A 20734-nucleotide genomic window follows, 5' to 3' on the forward strand; every position below is an offset into this window, starting at 1 on the left:
CAGGTTAGGTGCACTGATGATTCTAACTTGTCCCTAAGTGTGTGCTTGGTGTGTTTGTGTGTGTCCTGCGGTGGGTTGGCACCCTGCCCGGGATTGGTTCCTGCCTTGCCCTGTGTTGGCTGGGATTGGCTCCAGCAAACTCCCGTGACCCTGTGTTCAGATTCAGCTGGTTGGAAAATGGATGGATAATTTCTATTTGTTTTACTTTACTTTCCTTTTTTTGAGACTTTTGAATTTTCGTACTTCCATGATCTCTAACCTGCTCTGCATGTTTGCCGCGACAACATTTTTGAATTCTTTACGACGTTCTACTTTGTCATCTACTGTTTGTCTTTTAGTTCCAGAACCCGGGCGCTGTTAAATCTCTTGGCACAAAGACTCGTCATGCGGGACGTGAAAGTGTCTCTCTGAGAAAATCCCGTCAATCTGTACAAATTTAAATTGATGGTACTACAGGTGGCAAGTTATTGTTCATTTACTTTTTATGCAGAGCGTATCACCTTAGATCGGCCCAGAGCTATGCACAGATGTCAAAAACAAATCAGACCCAAGACATTCCTAGCAGAGTGGAGTCGGACAGACGTCCAGTGCTGGCCACTGCATTAACCAAATTGTAGATTGGGTTGGAGGCAACACCGTGTAAGAGCCATGACACATAAGTGTTTGCTTCCTTTGAATAGAATGTCAGTTTTGCATAGTTACTTGGGATAATCTTTTACCCCCTGTAAGCTAACATACTGTGCCCTTCATAATGTTTGGGACAATGACACATTTTTCCTTGGTTTACCCCCCTGCTCCATAGTTTGGATTACAAATCAAACCGTTCAGACATCGAGATTACAGCGCACACTTACAGACTGTCATTTAAGGGGATTTGCAGGCATTTCAGTCACACCTTATAAAAATGACAACACTTTCTATACTTGGCTGTCAGCAGCTCCATCTCTATGTATACTGTACTGTATATATGAAATCAAACATCTGTCTGTCCGTCTCTCCACGTTTGACGAGAGAACTACTTAACGGATTTAGATCGGGTTCCAGTTGATTTTGCGACTTCTCTCATCGTGATAGGTATCATAGTTTGCTTGCGGTACCGGTTTATTTGCACAAATCCGACAGACACCCAGCGGGCCAAGGGGAGGGTGGTGGGGCCCTCCTCACTCACGTGCCAGCCTCGGGGTGTGTACCTTACCTCCACTTAGCTCCGGAACGAGAGAACTACTTAACGGATGTAGATCGGGTTTTTTTTCTATAATTTGCTTGAACATTCCAGTTGATTTTGTGACTTCTCTCAATGCGCTAAGGATCATAGTTCGCTTGTGGTACTGGCGCGGTGGGTAGCGCTGCTGCCTCGCAGTTAGGAGTCCTGGGTTCGCTTCCCGGGTCCTCCCGGCGTGGAGTTTGCATGTTCTCTCCCTGTCTGCGTGGGTTTCCAAACACATGTAGGTTAGGGGTATTGGCGATCCTAAATTGTCCCTAGTGTGTGCTTGGTGTGTGTGCCCTGCAGTGGGCTGGCGCCCTGCCCAGGGTTTGTTTCCTGTCCTTGCGCCCTGTGTTAGCTGGGATTGGCTCCAGCAGACCCCGTGACCCTGTAGTTAGGATATAGTGGGTTGGATGGATGGATGGATGGATTCCGGTTGATTTTGCGACTTCTCTCATCGCGCAAAGAATCATAGTTTGCTTGCGGTACCGATTTATTTGCGCGAATCCGAGAGACACCCAGCTGGCCAAGGGGAGGGTGGTGGGTCCCTCCTCACTCACGTGCCAGCCTCGGGGTGTGTACCTTACCTCCAGTTAGCTAGCGAAAGAGAGAACTACTTAACAGATTCCGGTCGAGTTTTTTTCTATAATTTACTTGAACATTCCGGTTGATTTTGCGACTTCTCTCATCGCGCTAAGGATCATAATTTGCTTGCAGGAGTGATATATTCATGCTAATCCGAGACAGAGGCTGTTTGCTGAGGGAAGGGGGTAGCGTGACGTCAAGAGTGGGGAGCTGGGCAGGGACCTCCTCACTGTCCTGTTTCACTAATATGCGGGTGGAGCCATGGGGGAAACCTAGTAATCAATAAAGAGAAGAGTGCCAGGACCTGTGGCAGCCATACATGCCCAAGCCAGAATACCACATTTAACAGATGAGGTGGTCTGCTCTGGATCTTGTGCAGATCCCTTTCATCTCCACACTTTGCCCTTTGTCATCACTCTGATGAGGTTCATCTTTGTCTCATCTGTCCACAAGACCTCTTCCCAGAATCCTACAGGCTGTTTGAAGTCCTTTTTCACAAACCGTAATCTGGCCGTTATTTTGTGGTGCTCATCTTGCAGTGTGGCCTCTGAAGTCTTCTGCTGATAGTCGTCTCTGACACACATACATTGGCCCCCTGAAGACTGTTTCTGGTTTGTCAGACAGGCATTGGGGGCTTTTTCTTCACTGTAGTCTTCCTTGGCGTACCAGTCCCTTTGTGATTACTGAGCCCACCAGTGTGTTCTTTCTTCTTCATGATATGCCATACAGTTGATTTCTGTCATCCTATGGTTTTACTGATGTATCCAGTGGTTTTATTCTTATGTTTCAGCCTCATGATGGCTTCTTTGACTTTCATTGACACAGCACGGCAACTACAGACTCCAAAGGGTAGAAGCAGGCTGGGGTATCTTATGAAGAAATTAAACCCTCCCGTGAAATCCCAAACACCTGTGACTCTAATTGTGACAAACATTGTGGTGCCCTGAAATGGGGGGACGGTGTAGAAAAAGTATTGTGTGATCAGAATGTCTGCAAATCCCCATTAATGAAAGGAGAGAGGATGCCTGAGGGGTGGAGAAGAAGTGGGCTGGTGCCGATATTTAAGAATAAGAGGGATGTGCAGGACTGCAGTAACTACAGGGGGATAAAATTGAGGAGCCACAGCATGAAGTTATGGGAAAGAGTAGTGGAAGGTCAGTTAAGAAGTGAGGTGATGATTAGTGAGCAGCAGGATGGTTTCATGCCAAGAAAGAGCAAAACAGATGTGATGTTTGCTCTGAGGATGTTGATGGAGAAGTAGAGAGAAGCCCAGAAGAAGTTGCATGGCGTCTTTGTGGACCTGGAGAAAGCATATGACAGGGTGACTGAGAGGAGCTGTGGTATTGTGTGAGGAAGTCAGGAGTGGCAGAGAAGTATGTGAGAGTGGTACAAGATACAGTGGTGTGAAAAACTATTTGCCCCCTTCCTGATTTCTTATTCTTTTGCATGTTTGTCACACAAAATGTTTCTGATCATCAAACACATTTAACCATTAGTCAAATATAACACAAGTAAAAACAAAATGCAGTTTTTAAATGATGGTTTTTATTATTTAGGGAGAAAAAATCCAAACCTACATGGCCCTGTGTGAAAAAGTAATTGCCCCCTTGTTAAAAAATCACCTAACTGTGGTGTATCACACCTGAGTTCAATTTCCTGATTACTGCCACACCTGTTTCAATCAAGAAATCACTTCAATAGGAGCTGCCTGACACAGAGAAGTAGACCAGAAGCACCTCAAAAGCTAGACATCATGCCAAGATCCAAAGAAATTCAGGAACAAATGAGAACAGAAGTAATTGAGATCTATCAGTCTGGTAAAGGTTATAAAGCCATTTCTAAAGCTTTGGGACTCCAGCGAACCACAGTGAGAGCCATTATCCACAAATGGCAAAAACATGGAACAGTGGTGAACCTTTCCAGGAGTGGCGGCCGACCAAAATGACCCCAAGCGCAGAGGCGACTCATCCGAGAGGTCACAAAAGACCCCAGGACAACGTCTAAAGAACTGCAGGCCTCCCTTGCCTCAATTAAGGTCAGTGTTCACGACTCCACCATAAGAAAGAGACTGGGCAAAAACGGCCTGCATGGCAGATTTCCAAGGCGCAAACCACTGTTAAGCAAAAAGAACATTAGGGCTCGTCTCAATTTTGCTAAGAAACATCTCAATGATTGCCAAGACTTTTGGGAAAATACCTTGTGGACTGATGAGACAAAAGTTGAACTTTTTGGAAGGCAAATGTCCCATTAAATCTGCAGTAAAAGGAACACAGCATTTCAGAAAAAGAACATCATACCAACAGTAAAATATGGTGGTGGTAGTGTGATGGTCTGGGGTTGTTTTGCTGCTTCAGGACCTGGAAGGCTTGCTGTGATAGATGGAACCATGAATTCTACTGCCTACCAAAAAACCCTGAAGGAGAATGTCCGGCCATCTGTTCGTCAACTCAAGCTGAAGTGATCTTGGGTGCTGCAACAGGACAATGACCCAAAACACACCAGCAAATCCACCTCTGAATGGCTGAAGAAAAACAAAATGAAGACTTTGGAGTGGCCTAGTCAAAGTCCTGACCTGAATCCAATTGAGATGCTATGGCATGATCTTAAAAAGGCGGTTCATGCTAGAAAACCCTCAAATAAAGCTGAATTACAACAATTCTGCAAAGATGAGTGGGCCAAAATTCCTCCAGAGCTGTAAAGACTCATTGCAAGTTATCGCAAGCGCTTGATTGCAGTTATTACTGCTGAGGGTGGCCCAACCAGTTATTAGGTTCAGGGGGCAATTACTTTTTCACACAGGGCCATGTAGGTTTGGATTTTTTTTCTCCATAAATAATAAAAACCATCATTTAAAAACTGCATTTTGTGTTTACTTGTGTTATATTTGACTAATGGTTAAATGTGTTTGATGATCAGAAACATTTTGTGTGACAAACATGCAAAAGAATAAGAAATCAGGAAGGGGGCAAATAGTTTTTCACACCACTGTATGTACGAGGGTGTGTGACCATGGTGAGGTCTGTGGTAGGAGTGATGGAGGTGGGATTACATCAGGGATCGGCTCTGAGTCCTTTCTTACTTGCAATGGCGATGGACAGGTTGACAGACGAGATTAGACAGGAGTCCCCGTGGACTCTGATGTTTGCTGATGACATTGTGATCTGTAGCGAGAGTAGGGCGCAGGTCGAGGAGACCCTAGAGAGGTGGAGATCTGCTCTAGAGAGGAGAGAAATGAAGGTCAGTAGGACCACCACGACAGAATACATGTGTGTGAATGAGAAGGAGGTCAGTGGAATGGTGAGGATGAGGGAGTAGAGTTGGTGAAGGTGGAGGAGTTTAAATACTTGGGATCAGCAGTACAGAGTAACGGGGATTGTGGAAGAGAAGTGAAGAAGAAAGTGCAGGCAGATTGGAATGGGAGTGGGATGGTGGAGAAGAGTGATTTGTGACAAATGGGTATCAGCCAGAGTGAAAGGGAACATCTACAGGACGGGGGTGAGACCAGCTGCATGTGTTATAAGGGGTGGAGACGGTGACACAGGAGACAGAGCTGGAGGTGGCAGAGTTAAAGATGCTAAGATTTGCATTGGGTGTGACGAGGATGGACAGGATTAGGAACGAGGATATTAGAGAGTCAGCTCAAGTTGGACGGTTGGGAGACAAAGTCAGAGAGGCGAGATTGTGTTGGTTTGGACATGTGCAGAGGAGAGATGCTGGGTATACTGGGAGAAGGATGATAGGGATAGAGCTGCCAGGTAAGAGAAGAAGAGGAAGACCTAAGAGAAGGTTTATAGGTGTGGTGAGAGAAGACATGAAGGTGATGGGTGTGACAGAACAAGAGGACGAGGACAGGAAGATATGGAAGAAGATGATCCGCTGTGGTGACCCCTAACGGGAGCAGCCGAAAGAAGAGGACTTGCACCTACTGATATTTTTGTTGAATAAATAATTGAAAAGTCTTATTTTCCTTGCATTTTGATTCAAGATTATCACCTTTATGTGTAGGCACTGTCTGCTTAAAGACCTACTGTTTGCCTGTTCAGATGTGTTGAAAGAACTCAACAGTTTCCATGGGGTGCACTTACTTTTTCATATGAGTACATTGTAAGGTGTGTTGTGCTTTACTGCATTTTTATTGTATTCTGTTTTATTTGTAGAAATGTGGCCAGTAAGTCAGAAAGTAAAAAAAATAAGTAGTGTAACCAAAGTTGTTTGCCAAAGGATTATTGACTGTAGAAAGCTAAACAGAGCAAAGTACAGAGCTGTCCTCCATGAAAACCTCCTCCAGGGCTGCGGGCGGCAGGACCTCAGGAGTGGGGCCCTCCTTACTCACAATGCCAGCCTCCGTTCGAGTCGCTGTACCTCTCGCCATGTGTTGGAGCGCACCTTGCCTCTGCTTAGCTAGTGATACCTGTTTGTTCAGCAGACATTATCATCTACAGATTGTTCGAGAGTAACATTTGACGTTTTTGAGAGAGAGAGATCAGAGCTACGTGTGTTTCAGAGGGTACCTGCTCATTGGCACAGATATCACGGCCACGTGCTTTTCTCCCATCAGAGCTGAACACGATCAGGTACAGTGCCAACATTTGACACTGGAGTGTACCTACTTTCCGCTTGGCCGGAGATGCCTTGCCAACTTTTTACATTTTTGGCAAAGTGATCACAACTACATTCTCGCCTGGTAGCAAAACCAAAAATATTGTTCATCAAGAGGCCATTGATACGAAAGCTATCAATATAATTTTTTCTCAATACAAATTATTATTTTTTTTCATCCATCCATCCATCCATTTTCCAACCCGCTGAATCTGAACACAGGGTCACGGGGTTCTGCTGTAGCCAATCAGCCATCACAGGGCATAAGGCAGGAACCAATCCCGGACAGAGTGCCAACCCACCACAGGGCACACACCCACACACAAAATACACACTAGGGCATTGATTTGTAAAGTTTGTCCTGTTTCACTACTACACGGGTGGAGCTGAGGGTTTAGGACAGCTAGTTTTTAATAAATTAGAAAATATTTCTGAAATCCTTTCACATTGACAATACAGTCCTAAAAATAAAGGTGCCCAAGTGGTTCTTCCTTTATTTATTTAGGTCTGTAGCAGGTTTTGTAAAGAGCCATAAATAGATGCTAACAGATTTGTGAAACACCAAAAGGGTTTTGATTTTAAACGCAGTCTCACTCCATATGATAACGCTGGTTGTGCTCAGGTTTTCTTTTATCTGTCGAGTCCTGTTAGGTCGCCTACTACACATAACCGATTTCTGTTTTAACCACATATTAAAAACCTTTCCAGTGCCCATAGAGACGATTTCATATGCAAGGAACCCTAACCAGAAGAAATGACTCTTTGTCAAGAAGTAACCCCCCGCAAACCAGTAAAGTGCCATTACAGTACCGTTCATTTTAAAGAGTTTACCGTCTAGTGCGCTCAGATTTCCATTTATTAGAAAAGGTTCTTGAAGTTTTCAGTACACAAATCATTACAGAGACATTTACACTGTAAACAGACTGGCATCCTGTCCGGAGATCGAGTCGAGTGGCTTTATTGTCCTAGCATTCATACATCGTACTGCAAACAGTGTTACAAAATAACAGGGCATACATAAACACAGGACAAGTGCAAGGCATGTAAAGAACTAACAGGGAAGTGAATAGCCGGTCATGATTTGAAATCGATTATAAAAAAAAAAAAACTGTACACTGTAAAAATAAATGCCAGTAAAGTTAACGGTAAAAGTACTGAAAATGGTGACAGTAAAATACATTTTTTGAGAAAAGGAAAGTTACCTTATGCTCTATTGAAAATTACCTGTACAGTATTACATCTTGCCTGAAGAAAGGGCCCGAGTTGCCTCGAAAGCTTGCATATTGTAATCTTTTTAGTTAGCCAATAAAAGGAGTCATTTTGCTGGGCTTTTCTCTGTATTTCTTAAGCAATACATATTTTTTACAGCCAAGTTCTGTAAAATCAATATTTTTCTACCTTCAAAATATGCTGCATACCGTTTTACTGATACATTACAGTTACAGTGAAAAAAAATCGCTTTAATTTTACAGGTTAAATAGCGAAGGTGACCCACTGTAAAATGTAAAACGGTGAAGCGCGGTTTCCGTAACGGCGAAGTTACGATATTTGCATAAGGAAACGCCCCCTTTTACACGATTGTTGCTGGTGAAGCGCATACTTTTGCGCAGTCGGGAGAGAAAAACTTAAAAGTTGGCAGACTTATTTTTCTCTGCGTGCTGAAGGTTTTTTGAGGTTATGGAAGCTGATTTATGGTGGGTTGTATTCGATTAGTTGGAACACCTGTAGGACACCATACACCACAAAAGCAAACTTCACTTCTCCATCAGTCAATGTGCCATAACTTCCTTAAGCACTGAATTCTTTTCAATGCATATCATTAAATGATACGATTGGCACAAAATAAAGAAAAAAATGTTTGTTATTGGTTTGTACTGATATTTGATCCTGACATTATTTTGTGATGGTTTATTATTGATTGTCATATTTATTACAGTGCATAAATTTCAGGTTATGGTTAAACGTTCACTTCCATTGGAATGTGTTGTAAAGAAAAAACAGTAAAGTTACTATTGTCAACTTCTTTTTTACGGTAAAATTTTGGCAACCACAGCTGCCAGTACTTTACCGTAAAGTCAGTCAGTCAGTCATTGTCCAACCCGCTATATCCTAACACAGGGTCACGGGGGTCTGCTGGAGCCAATCCCAGCCAGCACAGGGCACAAGACAGGAACAAGTCCCCGGGCAGGGCGCCAGCCCACCGCAGGGCACACATACCCCCACCAAGCACACACTGAGGACAATTTAGGGTCGCCAATGCACCTAACCTGCATGTCTTTGGTCTGTGGGAGGGAACCGGAGCACTCGGAGGAAACCCAAGCAGACAAGGAGGTGAACCCAGGTCCCCTTACTGCGAGGCAGCTTCGCTACCACTGGGCTACCGTGCCGCCCACTTTACCGTAAATTTAACATTGTGGCTAAGATGCTTGTTCGGATAGGTTCCAGCTTGCTGGATTACAAGATGTTGTTCCACGAGGGGAAAAATGAATTTAAATTATTTTAACACAACATATTTTTAAATATGTAAAAAAGTGGTCTGAATGCACTCAGATGCATTTTATCAACAATTTCGGCCATCTGAGCTTCCATTCTCTGTTTTCTACTATTGTGGGGAAGTGGATCTGTCACAGCAACAAAGAGCACAAGGCAGAAAGCAAATCTGGTGGGACCCCAGCGCCCACTCATACACAGACACACACGGCACTGATTTATGGCCAGGCATTTAATTAAACAGCACCGTCTTTGAAGTGTGGGAGGAAACGCGAGTCCCCTAGGGAGGGGCGTGGCTTTAAACCCCGAGAGCGCGCTCCGAATCCACACAGGAGCTCCACTCGGACTAGGGTTCAAGCAATTCTGTATTCTGGCGTCGGTTGCTTCTTGTTGGACTTGTTATAAAGCTCGCAGCAGAGTTTTAGGTGGTTTATAACAACGAGCTCTTTTTAGTGAAACAAGACACAGGCGGCTCTTTTCTGCTGCTGAAGAGCGTGCTTTTTGGGCTTCGACTTTAGTAATGAACTCCAGTTCTAGGGCGGACACACACACACACACCCACACGCATATACAGCTGTCCAAAAACAGCTGGAACCTCCCACACTGGATGGCGGCCAACTATTGAGGGAAAAAAAAACCCGGAGAAACTTCATGCGTCTCAATGTGAGTTTAAGAAATGTCCGCGTTTAATCCTTGCGCCCGCACGGTAGTCCGGAAGGTACCTGGAAGCTGGAGATTGTGAATTTTTTTTTTATCTTTAAGTTAACATGAAAATGGAGTGCAGCTTCGTGATCGCAACAATTTTACTATCCGTTGCTTTACGTAAGTATGATTCGTTTTAATTGCTTTGTGATTATTACTATTATAATTTTTTGGTTGTGCACCGTTCCATTTCGTGACGAATCGGAGTTCGGCTCGTTTAGCCGGTTTTTACAAACCCCTAGAGAAGATCGTTCGAAACGGAAATGCATTGTTCACATTAAAAATAATCGACCAATCATAAATGGAACACACGCACTATTTGTAACTGTTTTTTTTTTTTCCTGAGTCGCATTTTCCAGTTTACCTGTTTGCAAGAAAGAACCAACAGTTTTTTTGTCCATAAGTAACACCGTTTTTTTCATGAATGTATACATTTTGCTTATGCGCACGCACGCGTCATTATGAGTATGTGCGTTTACGTTTATGCGTACCCGCTGGTGTATCTGTGTGCTTATGCCGTGTTATATTATCGAGATGAGGACTGCCTGGCGGCGCAGTGTTAGCGCTGCTGCCTCGCGGTAAGGAGACCAGGGTCCGCGTCCCGGGTGGAGTAGACATGATCTCCTCGTGTCTTTCCTCCCACTGTCCAAAGACATTGGCGACACTGAATTGGCCCTACTGGGTGTGTGTGTGTTTGCCCTGTGATGGACTGCTGCCCTGTCCAGGGTTTGTTCCTGCCTTGTGCCCTATTCTAGTTAAGCCACGACCCTGGTCTGGATTATGTGGTTTAGAAAATGGCATCGCATATTATCAAAACCCCACATTTCTTTTGATATCAATATACTATTTAAAAAGTATCCACCTTTCACAGTGAAAAATTAGGTGAGCTGAGCTGCCAATCATTTAATTGTCAAAAAATAAAAAAGTCAGGATTAGAGTCCTGTCAACGGTTTATCTCAGATGCAGTCAACCATTCTAATTCTGTCTTCATTAATATTAAACGGACCTGTTTAATTTACATCTTCTAATTATGTAAAATCAAACCAACTCAAGCTAAATAGCTCAGAGATGTAACTTTCAACTTCCAGTATACTGTACCTACAATACAATACACAGCTCAGTTACCTGTTGGATATTAACAGCATCACTTGACAACACTAAAATATCATACAAATGTCAATAATTATTTTAGTCATGGACAGCAGTTTCCAGAACACAAGTCATGCTGTCCAGAGGAGAGGAAAACGCTGCTTTTTTGATATAGGGTGTGCTAAAGTTTCACCAGTATACTGAAAAATAAGTCAACATAAGTCAGCTTCCATAACCACAAAAAACATTCAGAACACACTGAAATGGGACCTTGTTAAGCATCAATAAGACACTTTATAACAGATGGACCAATAGATTGATACGAAAGGCACTATATGATAGATAGATAGATAGATATGAATGGCACTATGTGATAGATAGATAGATATGAAAGGCACTATATGATAGATACAGTAGATAGATATGAAAGGCACTATATAATAGATAGATAGATATGAAGGGCACTATAGAATACATAGATAGATAGACAGATAGATATTAGCTTTAGTATAGTAGGCAGGATAAGAGATAGGCAGGATAAGATAGATATTAATTTTAGTATATTAGGCAGGATAAGATAGATATTAATTTGAGTATAGTAGGCAGGATAAGATTGATAGATAGATAGATATGAAAGGCACTATATAATAGATAGATAGATATTTTCCCAAGGGGATACTTTGCTCAAGAAATATGGAAATATTATAACAAACATCACCACTCCTTAAACACACAGAGCAAAGAGATATTATGTCAGTGAGAAAACTGTGATAAACACAGATGGACAGGCTTTCCTGGCCAGGATGGAAGGTCTTACCTGTCAAAGACACTGCAGGTAAAGATGGACAGGTAGGAAGTATGGGCATCCCACCCAGGGTAGGTGACTTTCCCTGTTTCCTGGTGTGAGGCAAGAATAATGGACAGACACAGAGAGACTGCCTCTCAAGAGCAAATATTAATCCAGTGTTCTAGATTGCAGTTCTCCCCTGTCATGGCTCTCGTTTTGACTCCCACAGGAGTCCACGGGAACTGCAGTTTGAAGGGAAAACTACTGGGTTCCTCAGGGGCTGTCGCTGAGGGAGGACTCCATTGTTTAATGGCTGTTCTGCCTGACCCTGGAGTGTTTTCTGGGTACTTTGCTCTGGTACAGGACAACACTTGCTGCTTGAGAAGTGGAAATTAAATGTATTGTGAGTCGATTGATTCATATCTGTGGAAGAAATTTGTGTAAGTAAAAGTCTTTGAAACTCGTGTATTCCTAGAAACAACTAACACACAGACAGTCACAGGTTCACAAACAGAGGTGCTTATTATAAAATACCTGAGGACAGGTTTCTTCTTGGTCACACAAATACACAGTATAGTCTTCTCCTTTTCCTTTCCGTCTTTTCTCCATCCACCTCCGTCTAGCGAGACTTGACTTTCTTCCTCCCAGCTCTGGCTCCCTGGAGGAAGCTGGATGGCTTCCTTTTATGTCAGACCAGAGAGTACTTCCTGTGCCAGGACATAGCCTGAAAGAAGCACTTCCAGGCCTGGCAGAAGTCCCGAAATGTAGGGATTTTGAATCCCTGCAGCACCCCCTAGCCATTCATATGGCTGACTCTTGGCACTAAAATTTCCATCAAGCCCCACTGGGTTCTTAATGGCTACCGTGGTCCTGGGATGCTGCCATCTAGCAGACTGGAGGTGAAAATATCCAAGTTGAGGAGCTTTCCCCCACTGTTCCCATATCGTGTCCTCCTGTCCAGGTAAGGCTCTCATACTCATCCCAGCTGTGATGCCAGCTAATCCTGGTTCATACTTACTATATATATAGTGCCATAAAAACACATTTTCCCCTTTCCTGATTCCTCTGTTTTTACATTTTGGTTGGAAAATGGATGGATGCTTATTCATAACACTTGTTTATGATTTCCAGAGAAATCCAGCTTAATAATGGACAAATGTCTATGTGTGTGTTTGTGTGTCCATCCAGTTGCTATGTCTCTGTTATATGCCATTTGGTTTGGTTTGGAAATCATAAAAGCAGTGCTAATGTTTGTACTCCAACATCCGTTGTAATGAAAAATGCAATGCATTTTATTACTACAAATGTCTGTGATGCGCCATCTGTTGGAATGAAAAATGCAATTAATTGTATTACTGCACGCATTACAAAATACACACCAATAGATAGTGCGCTGCAAACCTTAACGCTGAATACACCGAGGTCTAGGTTGATTTGACGAGTACTACAGCCAGTTTAGCACAATACAAAAGACAACCTGAGTGACCAAACTACGCAGTTTTCAAACAATCATTTGATTTATTGAGTGGTATGAATAAGCAGAAATAGAGGAAACCAGGAAGGGGCAAATATTTTTTCGCAGCACTGAGATTTACACTTACATGCACACATACAATATATACACACCAGTGGAAATGATATACTGTACTGTATGTGACATATACTAGTGGCTAGCAGAGTCTTTGTGATTCTTGAATGCCCCCTGAAAATGCTCAGGGTAAATTACTGAGCTACCCAGCTGGTGAGTTTCAATGTCAGAGCTGAAAATCGGGCGTAGATAAACAAAAGATAAGAGATTCTTGCATAGCTAGTTCCTGAAAATGGTGCATGATTTTGTGAGAGGCAACATCCTGTGGAAACATGAGGGGTCGTGTGTGCTTAGCTGACGGTAAATCTGACAAATGACTTCTTTGCCTGATGGAGTGTCAAACAGAGTAACGGCAGCGAGTCAGGGAAAGGTCTGACCAGCATGGAGCTGGAACGGTCGCAACGTTTTGTAGATTCGCTACTGAGACGTTACAGAGACCAGGCGACAATGCAAATGTGTGGAGTCTCCACAAACGCTCTTTCGATAATTTCAACAGACATATGATACAAGGTCAGTAGTAAATCTAGGAGGTGCAAAGCTCTGAAGGCTTGGGTTTAGTTAATGCAGTCAATTCGGGGTTAAAAAGCACACACAATCGATCTATTTATCATTATATAGTGCCTTTCATATCTATCTATCTATCATTATATAGTGCCTTTCATATCTATCTATCTATCTATCTACAGTATAATAAAACACTAAGGTCTGTATGTCTAGTCCCTTAGAGCAATCTGATTGGACAGTTTAGCTTTGGTGATGCAACGAAAGAAGAAGTGCGAGTGTGAGACTGATGAAGAGGAGTAACGGCGCACGCCGAGAGAGTCACCTTCAAAGCTGGGAAGTAGAAAATCGGACGGGAGGCAAGGAAAGCTCCTCCAAAATAATGACAGAGCATGAGAAGCAGGCTTTACATGAATGGGCTCGACTGAGGGAAACATAAGACAAGCACTGAAGGTACACGTAGGGCAAGAGATAGCAAATACTTTTACTTATTTTATTACCTGTCTTTGACACCTACTGTGGCTAGTAATACATTATTAATTAAATGTGTGGCTCCTTCTCCTGCCTGTTCTTTCACTCTGTCTAATTGCCTGAGGTTTGTAGACAAAGAAGAGAAGTGGGGTGGAAGTGGTGAAGTACAGTACCTGACCATATAAAAAAAGTATAAATGGGAGAACAGGGTTGTCATAGGACTCTAGGTGACCAAACACCAGCACAGTTAGCTTCTTTAACTAATCAGCCCTAGCATCAGCTTTCATCTCCCTTTTGCTTTGACTTCTGATTGTCGTTTTTCCCTTCCGTTGTGGTTGCCTGATTGTTTGTAATTTTTGGCTCTGACTTGGTGTTCCCTTCTGACTACGATTCTTGCTTCATGTTCCTATCTCATGGTTTTTCTTCCTTGCTTGCAATATAATACTTTGACTCCGGGGTGTCATCACACCACTCAGGCACCCACTCACCATTCATTAGTGAATTTGCTTAAGAGATGAAGGAAGCTGAGGGTAAAAAACAAAATGAAGCCTGTCATAAGATCAATCCTACCCACATAATAAAAGCCGAAATATCACCCCATGTAAAGTTCTATCTATTATATAGTGCCTTTCATTTCTATCTGTCTTTCTAAGTGCCTTGAGCATGGTAGGGAAGGCAAAATATAAATATAATTTATTATTTTCTATTATATAGTGCCTTTCTTATCTATCTGTGTGTATGTATCTCATATATACTGCCTTTCATTTCTATCTGTTATATAATGCCTTTCCTATCTATCTATCTATCTATCTATCTATCATATAGTGCCTTTCATATTTATCTATCTATCTATCAATTAATCAATCATATAGTGCCTTTCATATCTATTAATAAATCATACAGTGCCTTTCATATCTGTCTATCAATTATATAGTGCCTTTCATATCTATCTGTCTATTATATAGCACCTTTCACATCCATGTGTCTGCCTATTATATAGTGCCTTTCATATCTATATATCTATCTATATATCTATCAGTCAATCAAATAGTGCCTTTCATATCTATCTATTATATAGTGCCTTTCCTATCTATATATCTATCTATCATATAGTGCCTTTCATACATATCTATCTATCTATTATATAGTGCCTTTCATATCTATCTATCTATCATATAGTGCCTTTCCTATCTATATATCTATCTATCATATAGTGCCTTTCATACATATCTATATGTCTAATATATAATGCCTTTCCTATCTATATATCTATCTATTATAGATAGATAGATATGAATGAAAGGCACTATATGATAGATAGATAGATAGATAGATAGATAGATAGATAGATACTTTATTAATCCCAAGGGGAAATCCACATACTTCAGCAGCAGCAGCATACTGATAAAAAACAATACTGATAAAGAACAATATTAACTTAAAGAGTGATAACAATGCAAGTATAACAGACAATAACTTTGTATAATGTTAACGTTTACCCCCCCAGGTGGAACTGAAGAGTCACATATTGTGGGGTCTCCTCAGTCTGTCAGTGGTTCAGGACGGTGACAGCAGTCTGTCGCTGAAGCTGCTCCTCTGTCTGGAGATGATCCTGTTCAGTGGATGCAGTGGATTTACGCCTTTCATATCTATCTATCGTTCTCCTTAGCATCCTCGGCAAGTGAACTGATACTTAGCATGATGAGAGAAGTCACAAAATCAACCGGAATGTCCAAGCAAACTATAGAGAAAAACCCAATCTAAATCTGTTAAGTAGTTCTCTCGTTCGCTAGCTAAGCCGAGGTCAGGCTGGCGCGTGAGTAAGGAGGGCCCCGCCACCCTCTCCTCAAACCGCTGCGTCTCTGTCGGTTTCGCACAAATAAACTGGTACCGCAAGTGAACTCTGATACTTAGCACGATGACAGAAGCTGCAAAATCAACCAGAATGTTCAAGCAAATTATAGAGAAAAACCCGATCTAAATCCGTGAAGTAGGTCTCTCGTTCATTTGCTAAGCGGATGTAAGGCTGGCGCGTGAGTGAAGAGGAGGCAAACTCTCCCCCTCGGCCTGTTGTGTCTCTGTTGGATTCGCACAAATAAATCGATGCCGCAAGCGAACTATGACAGCGCGATGAGAGAAGTTGCAAAATCAACCGGAATGTTCAATCAAATTATAGAGAAAAACGTAAATCTGTTAAGTTCGCTAGCTAAGTAGAGGCAAGATAGGTCTGTGGAAGTAACCCTCGAGGAGGACAGGAATGGTTCAGTCAATCAGTCTTTATTCATTCACAGATGAGTACAAAGGATTCATGCGTTGCAAGGCAGAAGAGAGTCGGCTTTTTATTTTTTCTTACTCCCCTTTCCCCTTACTTCTCAAACAGCATAATATCATTTACCTAAGCATTTCATTTTATATTGCGCAAATCAGCCAACCGTTTCTGTTTTGTGTACGTGTCAGAGGGGCCCTAAAGAAGGAAAGATCATCTTTCCCGTGTCTAACAGACGCGTTCCCAAAGAGGAAGTTGTCCTAAGTCAGCTTACCGCACCCTGCCTTATGACAGACGCCTGTATGAATGCCCTGCCGTTCTAGCAAATTAGCTTTGTCAGCTTTTAACCCTTAGTAGCTTGCAAGCAGTTCATTTTTCTTTCACAGGTCCGAGGCTGGCACGTGACTGAGGAGGGCCCTGCCCGGCTCCCCACTCCCCCATCCCCTCGGCCCGCAGCGTCTCTCTCGGATTAGCACGAATATATCACTCCTGCAGCCAAACTATGATACTTAGCACGATAAGACAAGTTGCAAAATCAACCGGAATGTTCAAGCAAATTAAAGAAAAAAAAACTATCTAAATCCGTGAAGTAGTTCCCTTGTTTGCTTGCTAAGTGGAGGTCAGATACACATCCCAAGGCTGGCACGTGACGGAGGAGGGCCCTGCCTGGCTCCCCACTCACCCTCATGGGGAGTCTTCTCTAAGCTATGGAGACATCGCCCCCTCTAGTCCTGGAGTGGTATTGCATTCCTGATCTGAGCTGATAAGGTGATCCACTGATGCGCGTGTCTGACGCCATGTAATAGACGCCTTTAAAAATATTTGCTATGTCTTGTCCTACGTGTTCCTTCAGCGCCTTTCCTCGTTATCCTCGTGTGTGAACGTCTCTCCACCAGCGCTTGACTGCATTCCCATAAAGCCTGCTTCTCGGACTCTTGTCATTTTTTTTTTTTTTTTGAGGCACACCTCCTGTGCAGGGCCGTCGTAACGTATGGGCACGCTGGGCAGTTGCCCCACAAGCATAGTGGCCCCATGCTAATCAATGTATGTTGTGACTTGCTGTCAATAAATAAATACTATACTGTACTAAACTATAAGTATTTGTTATTGTGTTACAAGTGGACATTGGCATTCGCCTCTGCCACCTCACGTGCCTGCATGTGTACGGATCTCACACACTACAGAACATAAAAGCGTATCTGTTAACGTTACATCAACTCAATTATCTGCAAAGAAATTTCACAAATGTTTGTGTTAAACACTTTATTAATAATAAATAAATCATAGTAATTTCATACTGTGCCATCTCCATCTGTATGGTTTACCAGTTGAGCAGCATTTATATGTTGAAATTGTTATGTGTTTTTCACGGCTGATGTTATATTGTTCAGATATTTGTGTCGATTAATCTTTGCTGTACAGCATGTTTTGTAATGTTTAAATAAATAGATGTTTAATTTTAACGACCATTTACATTTTTATTCCTGTGAGTGGTTGTGTGGGTAGGAGTCCCGGTACAATGCTTTGCCCATCCGGGGGCATATAATGCTTTTAAGATGGCCCTGCTCCTGTGTCATTTTTATACTTTCCTTTTTGGGAAGCGGCTCTCTCAGGATGTGCCTTTACTCCTCCCTGCTTGTCTGTCACTTGCACCTCTTCTTTCAAAGCCAAACTGACCAATCAGATTGCTCTGAGAGGCAGATCTTAGTGCTTTTATTAAATAGCAAATTACTGCTACGGGTTCACAGAGTACAGTGAAGTTCTTACTTGCATGTGCTAATCAACACACAACTTGTCTTATGTTGCTACAGAGCAAATATTATGTTAATATTGTCACAGATGGTCGGGATGCCTCTTTACTGTATAGACCGGGGAAGCAAGCCCAGTCAGAACAGTACCTCCCCCAGGACGCTAGATGGCAGCCCCCCTGGGTGGCAGTGGTGCCTTGGATTTCTGCAGGGCTCCATGGGAGATGGAGTTTTTATTATACTTATTTTTTATCATCATGAAGAAGTGGGAAGCCCCGAAATAAAATGCATTACTACAAATATTTGTGATGTGCCATCTGTTGGAATGACAAGTGCAATGTATTGTTTGTTATGCGTCATCTGTTGGAATGAGAGCTGGCAACTTGGTATGGGACTTGTAAAAGCACTGTTATTGTTTGTGATGTGCCATCTGCTGGAATGACACACGTGATGCATTTTATTACCACAAATTTTTGTGATGGACCATCTGTTGGAATGATAAGTGCATATGACTATTATATGTCATTTGATAGGGGATTTGTAGAAGCAGTGCAAATGTTTGTGTGTACCACCTGTTGGAATGAAAAATGCAAAGCATTTTATTACTACAAATGTTTGTGATCTGCGGTGGGCTAGCGCCCTGTTTGTTTCCTGCCTTGTGCCCTGTGTTGGCTCGGATTGGCTCCGGCAGACCCCCGTGACCCTGTAGTTAGAACATTAGAACACTCTAGACGAGAACAGGCCATTCAGCACAACAAAGCTCGCCAGTCCTATCCACTCAAGTCGAGTTTTGAAAGTCCCTAACGTCTTACTGTCTACCACACGTCTTGGTCGCTTATTCCAAGTGTCTATCATTGTTTGTGTAAAGAAAAACTTCCTCATGTTTGTGCGAAATTTACCCTTAACAAGTTTCCTACTGTGTCCCCGTGTTCTTGATGAACTCATTTTAAAATACAAGTCTCGATCCACTGGACTAATTCCCTTCATAATTTTAAACACTTCAGTCAGGTCACCTCTTAATCTTCTTTTTCTTAAACTGTAAAGGCTCAGCTCTTTTAATCTTTCCTCATAATTCAACCCCTGTAGCCCTGGTATCAGCCTAGTCGCTCTTCTCTGGACCTTTTCTTGTGCTGTTATGTCCTTTTTGTAGCCTGGAGACCAAAACTGCACGCAGTACTCGAGATGAGGCCTCACCAGTGTGTTATAAAGGTTGAGCAGAACCTCCTGTGACTTGTACTCCACACATCAAGGCGCTATATAACCTGACATTCTGTTAGCCTTCTTAATGGCTTCTGAACACTGTAGGGACGTTGATAGCTTAGAGTCCACTATGACTCCTAAATCCTTCTCATAAGGTGGACTCTCGATTTTCCGACCGCCCATTGTGTATTCAAACCTCACATTTTTACTTCCTATGTGTAATACTTTACATTTACTGACATTAAATTTCATCTGCCACAAATCTGCCCAAGCCTGTCTGCTATCCAAGTCCTTCTCTAATGATATAACGGATTCCAAATGATCCGGATATAGCGGGTTAGATAATGGATGGATGGATGTTTGTGATGCACCATCTGTTGGAATAACAAATGGATATGCCTTTGTTATATGCTATTTAATATTGGATTTGTAAAGGCAGTGCTAATTTTTGTGGTGTACCATCTGTTGGAATGACACATGCAATGCATATGTCTATAGTTTATGCCATTTTGGTATAGTTTTCGCAAATGTAGCGTTCATTTTTGTGATGTGCTGTCTGTTGGAATGGCCGATGCAGTGCATTGATTGCTTCAAATGTTAGTGATGCGCCATCTGATGGAATGACAGAGACAGAGCAACCAGACAGACACACAGGCGCATTTATTTATTAGGGTTCTGTAAAAAGCCAAGATTCCCTCTAGGGACAACTTCAGTTCATTTGTTTGTTCTGTCCATCCATCCATCCATCCATCCTTCCTTCTGCCCACTGTAACTTTGCCCAACAGACGCACACAGGGAGGACACACACACTCCACACAACAAGCACCCCGCCAGGCAATTCAAGGCAGTAATACTCACCGCTCCACTGTCCCTTACACGTAAATCAGATGCATTTTGTTTGCATGCAGTTTATCTTTTTATTTCTTTTTAGACCTGAAAATAAAACAAATGCACACCAGAATTTTTGAATCAGCGTTTAAATCAAATTTCTCACCATGACTGAAGGAAAAAAGAAAAAAAAAATCATTTGGCTCCTGCATTCTCTTATGGATCCAATTTAATATCTGGAACGGCGACTGCTGATTTTAATTACTTTTAAGCTTTGCGCGGACTTTTTGCTTATCCAGCTCTTTTTTTTTTCTTTCTTTCTGTAAGTTTGTATTTTGATGTTTAGCATTTGGTAACATCTGGAAGCCCTTTATGGATGTGTACTGTTTCTTTTAATGTTTGTGCAGCTTTATTAGATCATTGGAGTTTTCATATGAGAACGGCCCATGTGGGCTTAATTAAAATCCACATGAGTGATGTGGCGTTTCAACCGTGGCCTCGGTGTCACGGCCCGCTGCTGGTGCCTTCTCCGTCCTTAGTGACGTTTAATAAATAAAAGAGACATTTTTCTTTGCGGTCAAAGCCCAGACAGCACCATTTTGGACTGATACCTTTAACCTATCATCTATGAAGCGTCTCCGGGGTCGGATATCGCTCCTCTGTCTTGGATGTGGAA

The 20734-nt window shown here is 42.5% G+C and overlaps 1 protein-coding gene across 1 annotated transcript in view; it reads left to right on the forward strand.

Annotated features, from left to right (window-relative positions):
* Positions 1–9212: 9212 nt before the first annotated feature.
* Positions 9213–20734, forward strand: part of tgfbr2l (transforming growth factor beta receptor-like) — a 73775-nt gene continuing 62253 nt past the window's right edge. The window contains exon 1 of the mRNA XM_039755375.1: positions 9213–9700. Coding sequence (XP_039611309.1) covers positions 9646–9700 — 55 coding nt within the window. The 5' untranslated portion in view covers positions 9213–9645. The remainder of the gene's footprint in view (positions 9701–20734) is intronic.

The sequence above is a fragment of the Polypterus senegalus genome, chromosome 6 (assembly GCF_016835505.1).
Source record: "Polypterus senegalus isolate Bchr_013 chromosome 6, ASM1683550v1, whole genome shotgun sequence".
NCBI lineage: Eukaryota > Metazoa > Chordata > Cladistia > Polypteriformes > Polypteridae > Polypterus > Polypterus senegalus.